At 38.8% G+C, this 16,764-nt stretch overlaps 1 protein-coding gene across 1 annotated transcript in view; it reads right to left on the reverse strand.

Moving 5' to 3' along the window:
- The window catches only part of SPATA16 (spermatogenesis associated 16), a 224,316-nt gene extending 208,159 nt beyond the window's left edge, over positions 1–16,157 (reverse strand). The window contains exon 1 of the mRNA XM_060098837.1: positions 15,543–16,157. Within this exon, the coding sequence (XP_059954820.1) occupies positions 15,543–16,157 (615 nt within the window). The remainder of the gene's footprint in view (positions 1–15,542) is intronic.
- Between the last annotated feature and the right edge of the window lie 607 nt (positions 16,158–16,764).

Genomic DNA, 16,764 nt, shown 5'->3' on the forward strand with positions numbered 1-16,764 from the left:
ATTAACTAGTGGCAGTGGCAGCAACTGTATGATGCCATAAATGGACGTCACCACATGTGAGATCCTGTTCTCTGGACACCTCCTCTGACAAGAATTCTGCCTAATTCCATTACTAAGCAGTAGGGACTGTTTTAGAATGCACCCTCAGTGTTCATGCCGATAAAGTGGAGAGAAATATACAATAACTCAATTTTAAAGTATCTGTGAGGACAGCTCTCTTGTGGGAGCCAGAAACGCTGAGCCAGGCCCCTGATGCCAGCAGTGGCTTCCCATACTCTACGATGACATGTGTCTCTGGTGCTAGAGATCATAATATTTTACTTACTTCTTTTGCTTAAGTGGATACTTGATTGCTGCTCCCATAACCCATACAAATGGTAGGACATCTCCTTCATTCCTAATTTGAGATTTGTATCAGGGCTGAGCTGTTTTAAACTACTTCTGGTATTTTTTTTTTTTTTTGGTCCATTGCTGAGTGAAGTTTTAAAGTTAAAAAATGATTAAAATAAAAACAGAAGAAACAACCGGTGTGAGGTTACCAGCTTTCAACATTCACACCTTAGGAAGGCATCAGAAAGTGTGAATATTGACTGTTTCATTAGTTTTCATTTTTCACCATTATGCTTGGTATTCAAAATAGTTTATTTGTTGTGTTTAAATCCTACATGCCAGCAAATAATTATGACCCTATCTCAAAGCCAGTGCTCTAGGAAACATCCCAAATAGAGTATACTAAAAGCACAGAGTGCACACACACACACAAACACACAGTATGTTAATAAAGTCACTGAGAATTCTTACTTATCAATATTTTAAATTAATTTTTTAAGCACTCAGGTAAATTAAGGTAACTCTTTTATTAGAAAGGTGTGCTTCTCACTATATGTATTGATATGTTTCCTCCTAAACTAGTCATAAACTGTTATTCAGTAATATTCCAAATATCAAAAAACAAGAGAAAAATCCAATACATATAAATGAACATGCCAAGATATAAAAACAACCTTGCTGATTAACTTCAAAGATGTATTATGAAAGCAATCTATCATTGTGGTAATTCTAATAACCCTTACTGTTTTTTGATTAGTGCTGTACATAGGAAAAAAGGACATGGGAGAGGTATGAATAACAAAAAGAAGAAAATTATCCTTATACTTTGCTGGGTATGAAAACCCTCTTTCCTCTTCTCTTCCTTCAGACTAAGACTTGCTGAGCTTTCTATGACTGAGCACAAGTGGATACATACTTACCTTCACCTGGGCTAGACCACTGACCAGTCAGAATGGAGGGGAGGGATAATTCATACTTGCTGCTCCAAGCATGTTTCAACCCCTCTTTGAATGAGACATTCCCAAAGTCTCATTCCAGTTGTGCTCTGTGGCTTCTCTCTGAAATCTGTCCTTCCTTCCTTTCCGATCTACTCTCAGGGTCATGGTCCCTCCCACTGTAAACAAATCACCGCATACCCTTTATCAAGAGGTTCTTTCCATGTTCTTCAATTTAAGCTGGACCCTCCAAGGAGCTCTTGTCCTCTAAAGCCTCTGTCACATGGAGGTTTTTGTCCTTCCTGTCCCTTAGCACAGTGTCACAGAACACCGTGTCATCTGGCTATCCTACCCTGTCACCTAACAAGCTCTACATTATTTCCCCACATTTACTAAGAGTTGACACCTGGATTATGGTTCCTCTTTGCTCTTTGTCACAACATCATCCTGAGTGACTTCAGATATCCAGTATCCAGCTGTGGATGACTCATCTAATATCCTGGCCTCTGGGTTTCTTTTCTTTCTTTTTTTTGTTTTAAATTTCTGAACTCTTCTAATTTAGCAGCCCAAGCTCATGAAACTTACAACCTCTCAAATCTTATACTCTAGTACTACTCTTTGACCAAATCTTCTAGCCTTTCAGCTCTTTCCCTCTCTTCTCCTCAGATGCCTTTTCTTTAACTGTCAGACCCTGGGCCACTACATACCCTCTGTTCTGTCCTTTCTTACCCAGCCCAGACCTAGAGTCCACCATGGTAATCATTCTCTCATCATTAGTCACAGTAGCTCTGCCCTCTCATCCATTTCATCAAAACCTCAAGTCTGAGTCAATGAAAACTTTTGGATGCTCAGAGACACAATGTAGAAAATCACATAACTTTGCAGTTTGTTCTCACTGTAGATTCATGGTTCCTCTTCTTAGGGATCCCTGTCCTCTGCCTTAATCCTATTTAGCCTTTGTCTAATTTTTCTCTGCTATCTGTCCAATCTTTCTCAAATTCCTCAACTGCTTCTGACTCAATTAAAAAATAAAAAAATTCTTTCAACTTACCCTCAACTCATAAAAACTCTTCCTTCCTATCACAGGGGAACAGGTTTCCATGTGTTCAAATCTAACCTTTCCATCTGTTTCCAGACCCCCATCCTTTCACACTTCCTTGGAGGATCTCACACCTTCAATCATCTTTTCATTACCTTTACTCTCTCTGTCTCTAAGGGCTCTTTCAATATAATCATGACCAGTGTCCATATCCTTAAAAAAAAGTAAAAATCAGCCCTTCACTCTATATTCCCTTTGAAATACTGTTCCATTTCTCGTCTTCCATTCAAGGTAAATGTTTTAGACACTGTGCCTACTTCTTCCCTTTCCAAATCTCACCATTGCTTCTGGCAGTTAGCTCTATTGAGAAAGGCTGTGTCTTAGAAGCACACCCTTGATTACAAGCAATGAAATCAGGCATTAGTTTCAGATGATGGTTTATTCTTTTAACAGAGATTACTGAGATTGTATCAAATGCTCAACCATATAATGAGTACAAAGACTAATCATGTCACTGTGTGAAATTTCAGGGTATAAATTATGCTTGCTTAATTTTAGTCCACGTTCTAAATACGGTACATATGAACAAGGTTAGTCTAACTTTTCAGATCCAAGATACTTCATCTCCGGGCTTGCTAAGCTCATGTCCACTCCTATTCTTGCTTTCTGGTTGAGTTGCAGTGATATCCATTAAAATTGTTCTCTTCATAGACCTTTGACGGCCAAAGATTATTTTTCACTCTAAATGCTACCTTTAGAAACTCTGTAACTAGATATTTTCTTAAAGCCTCCAGTCCATGAAGAGTAACTTCTTAGAGGTCTCTATTAATTAATTTTGTCTCATTATTTCTTAATCTGAGAGGTAGTCTTTTCTTAGCTATTCACGTTTTCCAGGATTCTTTCCTCATCTCTCTTTCTTGTTACACTTCAGGTGGCATCAGGTATGGATGATTCCTCCAAATGTCTATCTTTGGTCATAAACTTTCCTCTGTGCTTCCTACCTACCTGTCTCTAGGCAACAAATGTGCTGCACCAACTGAGCTTGTCACCAGGCTTCACACAAAATACATCCAAAATTGCATTCATCTTCCTCACCTCAGGTTCCTGAGTTGGTGGCGCTTTGATACTTAGAAAATGCTTCTTTGTTTCTCAACTGCCACCAAGGTGTGAACATTTTCCTTTCTCCCTCCCTCCCTCCCTTCCTCCCTCCCTCCCTCCCTTCCTCCCTCCCTTTCTTTCTTCCTTCCCTTATTTTGGTTTCTCCTCTTTATACTTACTATTGCTTATCTGGTTCTGCCCTTTATTTTTCTCATCAAAATTGTCATGGTATAACTTGCTGATGGCCTCTAGTCTTTTCCCTCTTCAATCTGCCTCTAAACCAGTGGCTTTCAAATATTTTTGACCAAGATCCATGATAAGAAATACATTTTACATCACAACAGGGACAAACACACACACACACACAAACACACACAGAGCTAGATAGACAGCACAATTAATTTATTTCTCCTCTTCCTAGGTACATTTCTATTTATGGATAGATATAGATATACCTGGGTATATAACAGGATCAAAATTTTCACAGAGTAAAACTTTCCAGTATTTCATGAACTCTGATATTTTCTATTGTATTTCTATTCTATTGATATAAGTTAAATATAATGCTGGTCACAATCCATTAAACTGATTTCATAACCCAGTAGTAAGATATAACCCAGAGACTGAGCACTGGTTTTGTTCTCTGCATACACTAGAGTGATATAGCAAAAATAAATGAATATGTAATTGACATCATCATTCCCCACAGTAGTGCTTTTGGGAGACCTCTTGTTATTTACTGAATAATGTCCAAGATCTTGACAAGGTATGCATGGCCCCCTGGCAAACTGCTAGCTCTTCTAGGTTTATTTCTCCCTATTCTGCCCTGCACTTTCTTCCATAGAAACATTCTATGCATTCCTATTTTACCCTGGAGTTTTCTCTTTCTAGTTCCTTCACACCTTCATCCCCCTGGCTGTTTTCTCCCAAAATCAACACTTGGATCATAGCAAATAAAATGTCTGCTATAAGAACAGTATAGTTATATTATTATAGATGTAACTGAAGAAAGGATAAAGAGCTATAAGATTGAAATCTTATACTTCCTTGTAGCTCCTGTAGTAGTAACTAGCATAGTGTTGATAAAGTAGTAACTATTCAATATTTTTTTCACTGATTCTCAAGCAATCCTTCTTTTTTTTTTTCACATCATTACTTCCCTATCCAAGAACCCACTTATTGCCTTAAATACCAATTCCGATTTCCTCTGCCTGGTTTTTAAGACCATCCAGCATCTTGCTCTATCTCTCCACCTTTATTTCACAATAACGCCTTTCTCTGGCCCGCCCATCTCTTTGCTGTCCTTATTAGGTTTCATGCATCTTTCTTCAAGTTTTCCATCCTGTTAGCAATGTTTATCTCCAATATCACACTCATTTTCTGTCCCCTCTACCCACCCACTTTTCCATTCAGTTATTTATTTATTTATTATTTTTTTAATTTTATTTTTTTTGTGGTATGCGGGCCTCTCACTGTTGTGGCTTCTCCCGTTGCAGAGCACAGGCTCCGGACGCACAGGCTCAGTGGCCATGACTCATGGGCCCAGCCGCTCTGTGGCATGTGGGATCCTCCCGGACCGGGGCACGGACCCGTGTCCCTTGCATCAGCAGGTGGACTCTCAACCACTGCACCACCAGGGAAGCCCCCATTTATTTATTTTTGAGGTTCATTCAAAGCTTTAAATTCACCACAAATCCTCTCAGCATTTCTGTGAGTACTTTATGCATTTTTATCTTTTTATCTTTAATAGATAATAATAATAGTTCCCAACTCACTGGGTTACTGTGAGAATTAGAGGTGTTAGTATAGATAAAGTACCTGCCACCGAGTTCATGCTCATAAATGTGTATCACAAACTCCATCAAACATTCCTATCCTGAAGCTTTGTTCTACACGGCCATTGCACATCACTGAGCACTTGATAGATTTCTAATTTCCTTACAGTTATAGAACTTCTCTCTAAAGCTTGAATCTAAGTTCCCTGAGAACCAAATCCCTGTCGTACAATGTGATCTTACCTCAACATCACCCAACAAGTTGACAGAAAGTAGTGAGAAAGTTGTCACTTAATAATTTGTGGGGCTTCCCTGGTGGTGCAGTGGTTGAGAGTCCGCCTGCCGATGCAGGGGACACGAGTTCGTGTCCCGGTCCGGGAGGATCCCACATGCCGTGGAGCGGCTGGGCCTGTGAGCCATGGCCGCTGAGCCTACGTGTCTGGAACCTGTGTTCCACAATGGGAGAGGCCAGCGTACCGCAAAAAAAATAATAATAAAAAAAATTTGTGGTTGATTTCTTAGCAAAACGTATCCCACAAAATCAATGATTAATTACTCATAGATTAGCAGCATAATTTGAATCATCATCATATCCCAAAGCAAGTACTCCAGAAGTTATTTCTGGGTATAAAATATATTTTGGTGGCAGCCTTCAGGTATATATGAATCCAGTGTTCTCAGTACTCATACCAATTCATTCAAAGTAATGCAACCATACTGAGACAGTGTAATGAAAATTTGGTTCCCCTTTTTTATTACACCCTGCCTATCTACATCCTGTTCTCTGATAGAAACAGAATCATCTCTCAGGTGGAAAGAAAGTCTTCTCTATTTTAGTGAATGTCAAATGAGGCAACCGAAGTGTTAAACTAGATGATTAAATAAAAGTTTTCCCCTAACTTTCTTCTAGATCATCTGAATCAAAAAAGTAACCACACCTTACTCTATTGTACATTCCTGTGAACAAATTTAAGTGGACCTCATCTGCTCATTACATGCAGAGTCTGTTTGAACATCACCCTGTGTTGTGTATGAAAGCTGGAAAGGGGTAGGGGAAAGAGAGAGAGGATTGTTGTTTTAAACTTTATCTGGCTTTGGAAGCCTTGCAAGAAATTTAGAAAGTTGGATAGTGGAAGAAATGTTGGGCAACGTTATCCAATATTTGGATACGAGTCATCTTTTTTTTTTAATGTGTGTGAACCTCCACATGGAATCATCAAATTGAATTACAGTTTAGGGTTGTGTAAGACTTCAGTGAGTGAGTTGGTTGAGTTTTGATTCACAACAATGTAAACAGAGTTAACTGCATTTAAAAATACCCTAAGTTTAACTGTCATTTGAATCCAACCCCTAACGATGACCCGTAAACTATGAAAATGATCCTGCTCACTGAAAAGATCTTGCTTGGCTTCCTATAGATTAGTAATTCATTTTCTGTGAGGTCATCACTAATGGAATGAATTTAGAGACACATGCTAACTAACCACTGACTGGTGTTTAGTATCAACCTATTTATGAGTGTTAATAGAAAAGAAGTCATTGGGTTAATTTGCTTTTTAAGTGAATATGAGAAGATTGTTTTAAATGTAAATTTCCAAAGAGTACATTTTCACGACAGTGACATTCACATTTTTCTTGATGCTGTGTAATAGCTTTAGAATGTTTAGATATTACTTCTCTTAATTCCCTTCAAAAAAGCACACATGGGTTAACATCTATTGTAGGTAATTTTAAAGGAGAAGGATCTTCTGTGTGAGCAGTTCTCAACTGTTCTTAGCTGCTCTGGGAACTTAAAAATACCAGAACCCCAAGCATGGTCATTGTCTGAACCTCAGACAATTGTATAAAACTTTCTGAGGGTGGGTTTGGGCACCCGTGTGTGTGTGTGTGTATGTATGTTTAATAGCTCCCCTAGGTGATTGTAATTATGTCAAGAATCTAAAGACCTAAATAGACATTTCTCCAAAGAAGATATACAGATTGCCTACAGACACATGAAAGAATCCTCAACATCATTAATCATTAGAGAAATACAAATCAGAACTACAATGAGATATCATCTTACACCGGTCAGAATGGCCATCATTAAAAAATCTACAAACAATAAATGCTGGAGAGGGTGTGGAGAAAAGGGAACCCTCTTGCACTGTTGGTGGGAATGTAAATTGATGCAGCCACTATGGAGAACAGTATGGAGGTTCCTTAAAAAACTAAAAATAGAATTACCATATGACCCAGGAATCCCACTACTGGGCCTATGCCCTGAGAAAACCATAATTCAAAAAGAGTCATGTACCAAATATTCATTGCAGCTCTATTTACAATAGCCAGGACATGGAAACAACCTAAGTCTCTATCAACAGATGAACGGATAAAGAAGATGTGGCACATATACACAATGGAATATTACTCAGCCATAAAAAGAAACAAAATTGAGTTATTTGTAGTGAGGTGGATGGACCTAGAGTCTGTCATACAGAGTGAAGTAAGTCAGAAAGAGAAAAACAAATACCGTATGCTAACCCATATACATGGAATCTAAAAAAAAAAAAAAAAAAAAAAGGTCATGAAGAGCCCAGGGGCAAGACAGGAATAAAGATGCAGACCTACTAGAGAATGGACTTGAGGATATGGGGAGGAGGAAGGGTAAGATAGGACAAAGTGAGAGAGTGGCATGGACATATATACACTACCAAATGTAAAATAGATAGCTAGTGGGAAGCAGCCACATAGCACAGGGAGATCAGGTCGGTGCTTTGTGACCACCTAGAGGGGTGGGATTGTGGGGGGGGGGATGCAAGAGGGAGGGGATATGGGGACATATGTATATGTATAACTGATTCACTTTGTTATAAAGCAGAAACTGACACACCATTGTAAAGCAATTATACTCCAATAAAGATGTTAAAACAAAACAAAAAAGCACAAAAAAAGAATCTACAAGATTTATAATATTTTTATATGAAACGTGATCCTTCTTTCATTTGTAAATGTGATACAAATTGTACTATAGTTTTATTTGTTGAAAAATTCTCCTACTCACCTCTTCCCTCCACACTCTACCACAATGGGAAAACTTCTTGAGGGCAGGGGCTAAGTTTTATTTATATTGGTGTCATTCCCTGCATCTAGCACTATGTCAGGCTGAAACAGCCAGTGATGTTAGTGGTATTAACATACTTTTTTCTTATAGTGACAAATCCTGCTCTTCTACAGATTAGTTTTATTTAATTAGTGCTTAATTATAGGGCTATATCTAATTTTGTTCTTTTGCTTTTGAGATTGAGAGGAGCATTTGTTTTGTATTTTCCTGCTATGTAAATTTGCCAGCATTTAAAAAATATTTTTTATCATTAAATACTTAGCTATGGTGCCCCTGGATGGAACAAAGAGGGCAACAATCAAGATAAAAGCTGAAGTGTTTAATTCTGACCATACAGAGTTCGAGTCAATTTATGTGACAACTAAGAAGAAAATGAACTACTTCTAGTATAACAATTTGTGCATTTAAGTGAAAGCTCTAATTTTTTTTTTTTGTGAGAAGCAGTTAAGAATTCAAAATAGTGTTTGATTTAGTTCACTGCTTCTGAAAGGGGGAATAGAGTAAAAAACAATTATTTTGGTCCTTGCTTTGACTGAATTTCATATGTCATTAAAAGAATACTATACATTTTTAATGTTAATTAAAGGAAAAAGGGATATGGATTAAAGTGATGATAAACTACTGAATTGGTCAAAATCCTTTGGGGTGCTAAAGTTTTAAGCTAAATACATACTGTACAGGGAAATGAGGAACTTGAGAAACACAGTGACAACTTGAACATGGATTTAGAGTCCATCATGTTTCCCAACAAGCAGTCCTTTGTGAAAGCACCTTGTGTTTGGCCATTAGTTATTACCATTCCTGCTTAACAGTGTTCTAAGAGGTTCAGAAAGTTGCTCAAAGTCATACAGCAATTAGGTACCAGAAGCAGTATCCAATACAGATAATCTGACTCCAAATTCAGTGCTCTGTCCATCAGAGCTCTGGATCCTTGTGGACACCTAGGGTTATGTGGGCTAGATACGTCGAAGTGCTTACTGCTAATTCGCCAGATGGGCAATGGCAGGTGTTTGCAAACCTACCAGTGGTGTGGCATACATCTCTGCTATTCAGAGTGGTCCCTGGACCAGCGGCATGGACATCATTTGGGAGCTTATCTGAAATGAGGCATCTGGATGCTCTACCACAGACCCCATGCATTTTTAACAATACTCCTATACAACTTTTATATACATTAAAGTATGAAAAGCAATAGTGTAAAGAATTCCAGATGTGAAATCAGGGCACCTGAATTTGACCTCAGCCCTGCCACAACCTAGCTGGGGCACTTTAAGTTTTTTTAACTTCTTAGAGCATCAGTTTTTTGTTTGTTTTTGTTTTTTATCTGTGAAATGGGAATGATAATATCTGTCTTCGAGGGTTGTTATGATGATTATCTAAATAAATGGGCCTGGACCCCAGCAGGAGTTTAAGAAATGCATACTGAATCTCTATGCAAATCCACAGATGTGTAAAAAGACAGCTCAGGCATTCAGCAAATTTGGTGAACTCTTGATTTCCTGATTATGTTGGACTAGGAACTATCTATGTTAGAATCCATTTAAATTAAGCTTTCTGGGATGTCCACATTTTCATGCCCTAGAGATTTGCTACAGAATTATTCTCAGCAGAGCAATTATAGGTGAGGCTGCCCTATAATGAGATATCTTTGCTACTTCATTAAATAAACCCCCTTGGATGGGCTCCAAAATGGACCTGCCTCATACCAAATTCCATTACACTGGAAGTAATCGCAGAAGAAGGCCCTGGTGCGGGTTCAGTGGTCCTGGATACCTAATGTTTACCATAAAGGGAATGTGTTCTAGAACAGTGATTCCCAAAAGCTGGTTCTCAGACCAATACTTTACTGATCCAAGGGGCAATGAAAAAAAAAAGACAATTTAGTCAACTTTTCATAAAGTTGAATTATAATCTATTTAAAAAATATCCTTCATTCTGAGAGTATGCCCTTTCTATTTACTATCTTTTTGGTGTTCAACTGCTCCATATTTTAATTAAATAATGATGATAATAGATGGTAATTTTTGTAATGTTCTTGTACAATACAAATACAAGGTCAATCCTCTCCCCCATCCAACTTTTTTTTTTTTTTTTGCGGTATGCGGGCCTCTCACTGTTGTGGCCTCTCCCGTTGCGGAGCACAGGCTCTGGACGCGCAAGCTCAGTGGCCATGGCTTACGGGCCCAGCCGCTCCGCGGCATGTGGGATCTTCCTGGACCGGGGCACGAACCCGTGTCCCCTGCATCGGCAGGTGGACTCTCAACCACTGCGCCACGAGGGAAGCCCTCCCCCCTCCAACTTTTAACAAGAGTTTTACGGTCCTTGAAATCCCCCAATTCTGAAAATTGTTATAGAAAAAATTGCTTAAAAGGAAGTTCTTTCCTATGAAATTAGCAAGGGGCAGAGAGCATTTTCCATTGGGGACCAAACTGCACAGTTTAATTGGAGGGCAAATTTGTCCAGTGTCAGCATCTCACACAGTGAAATGCTCCTCAAACTCCTGTGTGTACCAGGATCATTTGGGATCTGTTAAAACGCAGATCCTGATTCTGCAGGTCTGGCACAGTCCAAATTTCTGTAATTCCAACAAACTCTCACTTAGATAGCAAAGGCATAGTGGTTAAGGTGGTGAGCTCTGAACCAGATCACCTTGGTTCCACTACTCCTGTTACTACCACTGCTAGCTGTTGATCTTTGAGCAAGTTACTTAACCTATCTATCCCTTAGTTTTCTCATTAGCAACAGAAGAATAGTAGTCCCATCTCACATTTTTATTGTGAAAGTGAAATGGAATATTGAACGTAAATATTCCTAGAATGTAAAATACAGTACCTGACACATAGGAAGAGCTCCATAAATGTGAGTTATTACTCTAACTTCACAGATCAGTGACTGGAGCGCCAAGATATTAAAAAAGAAAAATATTAGCACCTCAAGGTGGAACCCTCAAGGGGTTCCTACATGATGAAATTGGAATAATTGAAAGTTCCATTTGGTGAGGGATAAGTTGTGGTCTGTCTTCTTTGGCTGGTTCAGTGGGATTGTTTGAAGCTGTGAATCTTAAAGGGTGGGTATAGATCTGTTCTAATTCAAAAGGTGGAATCCTCTCAATTACTAAGATCCTATAAATAAGGTTGAAATTATGGTATGGTTTAGGTTGCATGCCACAAAATTATTAGAACCTTTGCTAACTTATAAATGACAAGAAAAATACCATTAGTACATTCCCAGACTTTAAGTTTTCCTATAGGTCTTTACTTTATTAATAATTATTCTTTTCCCCATGAAAGTACAGCTAGAAAGTTTATTAATTAATCTCTTCTTACTTTTTGTTGACAGCCAAGCAATTTATTGGAAATAGCGTGTATTGCCTAATATGCCTCATTGGCCCATGAGGCCAATGTCTTATATGTATTTATTTACTTTTTATAGAATCCCTACTATTTTAATTTTAATCCCTACTATTTGAATTTATATAGTTTTTCTTTAAAAATTATAGGTAATAGCACCTAGGCATAAAACTGTGATTTAATATGAATTTATGGTTTTTATCTTCCATTTGTACCTTTTGCCCATCTGGTATGATTTCTGCTGTGATTTCAAACATAAGAGCAAGTGATGACTGATTTTTTAAAAAATTAATTAATTTATTTTGGCTGCATTGGGTCTTCATTGCTGCACGCGGGCTTTCTCTAGTTGCGGCGAGTGGGGGCTACTCTTCGTTGTGGTGCGCGGGCTTCTCTTATTGCAGAGCATGGGCTCTAGGCATGCGGCCTTCAGTAGTTGTGGCACGCGGGCTCAGTAGTTTTGGCTTGTGGGTTCTAGAGCGCAGACTCAGTAGTTGTGGCACACGGGCTTACTTGCTCTGTGGCATGTGGGATCTTCCTGGACCAGGGCTTGAACCCGTGTCCCCTGCACTGGCAGGCGGATTCTTAACCACTGCGCCACCAGGGAAGTCTGATGACTGATTTTAACAAAGATTGATGAGTTAGTCACAGAGCTAAGGACTAATCTAACCTACTTAACTGGTTCAACTTTATATAGTAAAAAGGAAGCACAGAAAAATAAATTATTTCATCAAGCACATTTAAGTAAATGCCTCCTGTGTTCTAAAATCCTAAAAGATTAAAGTTGACTGCTTTTTGGAAGCTAAACTGTTATCTTCTGAATCACTGCATATCATTTTTATCTTTTTCATTTATAAAATATCAGAAATTTACCTGTCTAGTTTGTGACCATGTTATAAAAACAAAAGGAGTTAATACTTTGTCAAGAGCACAGGGAAACTAATGTATAAGCAGAACATTCTAATGCGTTGATTAGATAAGTTGGAAATTGTGTCTGTTAATAAATATTCACAAATTTCTAGGGCCTTTCCCCAGTTTTTACTTTCTGTTTCTTTTTTTGTGGTCTTACCTTTAACCACAACCAGTCTCCTGTATATTTCTACAGCTGATTCTGTACCACTCAGCTGCCAAGCACTTTATATGCCTCACAATGCCTCCCATGTAATAATCACTCCATGGGAGAGTTGCTAGTTACCCTTCAATAGCCATACCCATTCTCCCCTTCTTCTTCAGTAATAGGAATAAGAAAAATACGATTAGCACATTCCCAGATCTTTAAGTTTTCCTATAGGTCTTTACTTTATTAATAATTATTCCTTTCTCTATGAAAGTACAGCTAGAATGTTAGTGACCATGAATGTTAGGGCCATCGGGAATAAAGACCATATTTTTCAGCCTCCCTTGTAGCTTTGTACAGTCACATGACCAAATTCGGGTCAATGAAAAAAAGAGAAATGGAAATGGTGTGTGCAACTTCCCATCAAGTGTGCTCGGAAGGACGCAGGGTGACTCCTTCCTTTTGCCCTCTTATGGCTGGTTAGAAGGTGGGCGCGATGACACCAACAGGAGCTGGCATTTTGGATTAAGAGGTCACAGTCACATCTTGAGGAACAAAATAGAATCTGGTACCTGATGATCATACCATACCGGTGCTTGACTACCTAACATTTATATGAAAACAAACAAACAAACAAAGACTTCTCTCGCTTTAGACACAGGTATTTTGGGTTTCTGTCACTTGCAGCCAAATCTAATCCTAACTTCACACACTGAAATATTCATTGATGCATTTGTCTTTCAGGTGTGATCCTTATCATTATGCCTTGGTCTCTGTCATCCATCCTATCTTACTCAGTCATGTTAAGACCTAAGGAAAAGCAAGAGATGCTTTAAGTAATACCTGAGAACACGTAGTATTGAAGAAGTTAAATTCAAGAGAAGTTAAATTCAGGAGAGGAAAGAGCTGAAGAGGTTAAAAATCTTTTCTATTCCCAGTGACTTTGGTTTATTAAGAGACATTCTAGGTAAGATTTCAAAAGTTAACTCCCAAGGTAATTAGACAAAAGCTAGGCCAGATGTCTAAGCTAAGTTTTGGTCTCAAAATAATTACTTTTGTTAATTACCAGTAATTAGTGTCAGCATCCAACACTTTCCTAAAAACCCTTGAGGGAGGGGGAGGAGGCAGGGGGAGAGAGAGAGAGAGAGAGAGAGGGAGAGAGGGAGAGGGAATGGGAGAGAGAGAGGATGTGCACAGCAGAGTCAGAACACAAGCATTTTCCAGTACAGTTGCACATCTTGGGGTCATTAAAACCTGATTCAAATTTTACAATTTTGAACACTGGGTTTTATGGGAAAAGCGGATATTTTCTTCCAGTTACTGAAAATATCTTTTACTTCTACATAGGCTTAACTTGAATTTTATGTTCTTTCTTATTTTATGCCTTTTTTTCCCATTGCCAAAATGATTCTTTTCCTTTATCTATAAAATTACACCTTTAGCCCTGCATACCCCCCACCACCACCACCAAATTTCAGCTGAAAATAGTCCTAGCAGAAGTGCCCACGGTTCTTCCTAGAGTCTTTACTTAGCTTCCTTTTCCCAGTCAGTGGCTTCTGGTCATTAGCTCAAAGAACAGCAGAGGGTTCTCAGTGGTTTGTGGATAACTTAATTTGGGGGCACTTTTTACATAGTTCAGAAGTTTACATAGTGCATCACTGTTTGCCTCTTTGTGTAAATGGCCCTTTATAAGGACAGAAATATTTATAGATGCATCTGTTTGTGCACTGTCTCACCACTTCATGTCTCTTTGGGCCTCCTTTTTTGTGCCTAGAATTTCTTTTTAAATATTTAGGGGCACCATTGTCTAGTATTGTCCATTAATAATTCATTGTAGATGTGGTCATTTTTAACCTGCGAGTAACAGTGTAAATAATACTTTTTAAATATCCATCACAAACATCTCACATCTGACTCCTGCCCATGCCCCAGGTTCCATGGTGGATCAGTCACTCCTTTATGCCATCTCTATTTAACTGTTTACTGCTTTCTCTCCCTCACCAATTGTTAGAGGGAGGCACCTTGTCTTAACTCATTTTTTAAATCTCCAGTGGCCACCAGGCATATATAAAATGCCTTAAATTTTTTTTGTAGTTAATTAAATATGCAGTCATGAATGTTGCCAAGCCAATGGGAGTTCTAGTTACACACTTTGGTCCTTTTATAAGTTCAGTGGGTCATGAGATGGTGCAGTTTTTCCCATGACCTTTTTTGTGTTTTATTGGTGGTTCTCACATTTATTTTAGCCCATGGGCTATTTCTTTATGCCAAGATATTGACCAACTTACCTGCTTGCAGAGAGAAAAATAATTATTCGTAAAGCTCAGTAGAATGGGAAGGAAGTGAAGTTTGATGGTAAGGTAAAATGGTGTTGTTTTGTTTTTAATCAGTATTATACATAAATTATCAGCTCATGCTAAAAAGTAAGATGGTTATGTTTAATCATGAAGACTACATATCAAAAGGGGAAAATTTGTATATTCATTAACTGCCTATTTCTAGAGAATCTATACTCTACCCATCACCACTGTACTAAAACTTTATGGTTTTTATAGGTATACATCTAAATTGCAAAACCAACTGCATTTTAATATATGTTACCGACTGCAGAGTTTGTTAGAGAAAATGCATGAGATGTGCTTTTGGGGTGATTTCTGTATGTCAAGTGCACACAAGCATATTAATTTACAGGCACATCTTATTTATGTAAACTGAGAACTGCATAGTCTTGATATCATTCAATATTTTCACCCCATGATCACTGTTCATTACAGTATAATCAGAGCTGCTCAATGTAATCACAACTTTCCCTTTCACAGCTTCCCATCACCAATCTACGTTTTTTTTTATTTCCATACCTCCAATGCTGTTCTGAACTGTCCTGCTGCCACGGCGTATTTCTTTTTTCTGTAGCAAGAGCTGGCACCCTTTAAGGCTACCTGAAGCCATTTGTCAATCCGAGGCAGAAAGCTGAAATTAGGTACACGGAAAGGGTCTACTACTATTTCAGCAGCTTGGCATGTTGGCCGATTCCCAGTGGACATGTAGGACTCTACAAACTCATAGCTCACGTCCTCTTCATCAACGTAGACCAACTGCACCTCCACATCCATGATATTCTTTAAGGGGATGCGAGGCAGAGGCATGGTGATCAATGGGCTGTCAAGTTCTATTACCTTTGCCTCTTTCTTTCCAGCTGGGTTTTCTTCACCTTCTGCCTTCCGTTTAAAGGCCACTTTCTCTAAATCATTGCTTTGTTTTTCTTCGATGCTGGTTGCCATTTTTATTTTCTCAGCTGTGATTTCTACCTGTTTATCTCCACAGCTTTCCTTAATCTCTTGTGGCATTTCCAGGATGCTGGGTGGGTTTGCTAAGGTGGACATTTTGTTGCTTGTGTTTATCTTTGGAACAAGTTGATCAGGATAGACCCTATTTACTGTATTCTCCAAACTCCTACTGCTTCCTGAATCCATTGATTTTCCCCTGAAACACCTGTAGGGGTGAGAAGACGACAATTACAACAAAATTTTGAAATTCCAGTGGCTTTAATTTAGTCAGACTATAGTCAAATTCACTGAAAACACTGTTTAATTCATTATAGGTATTTGTCACTTTAAAGTAAAACTGTATGTACATCATCTGCTGACTGTTTTACTAGAGAAGTATATGTTTCAGTCTCAGAATTCACCAAGAATTTGTTGAAAACACATTTAGACAATGTCTTTAAAAAATAACCATCTATAGCTGAACAACGTTGAATGAACATTTTTTTTTTTTTTTTTTTTTTTTTTGCGGTATGTGGGCCTCTCACTGTTGTGGCCTCCCCCGTTGCGGAGCACAGGCTCCGGACGCGCAGGCTCCGGACGCGCAGGCTCAGCGGCCATGGCTCACGGGCCCAGCCGCTCCGCGGCATATGGGATCCTCCCAGACCGGGGCACGAACCCGTACCCCCTGCATCGGCAGGCGGACTCTCAACCACTTGCGCCACCAGGGAGGCCCATGAATGAACATTTTTATGGGGTGCCCAAACTCATTGAATAGGAAGAGCTTATGCATAGCCACTGAGGACAAAAAAAGGAC

This window comes from Mesoplodon densirostris, chromosome 5 (assembly GCF_025265405.1).
Source record: "Mesoplodon densirostris isolate mMesDen1 chromosome 5, mMesDen1 primary haplotype, whole genome shotgun sequence".
NCBI lineage: Eukaryota > Metazoa > Chordata > Mammalia > Artiodactyla > Ziphiidae > Mesoplodon > Mesoplodon densirostris.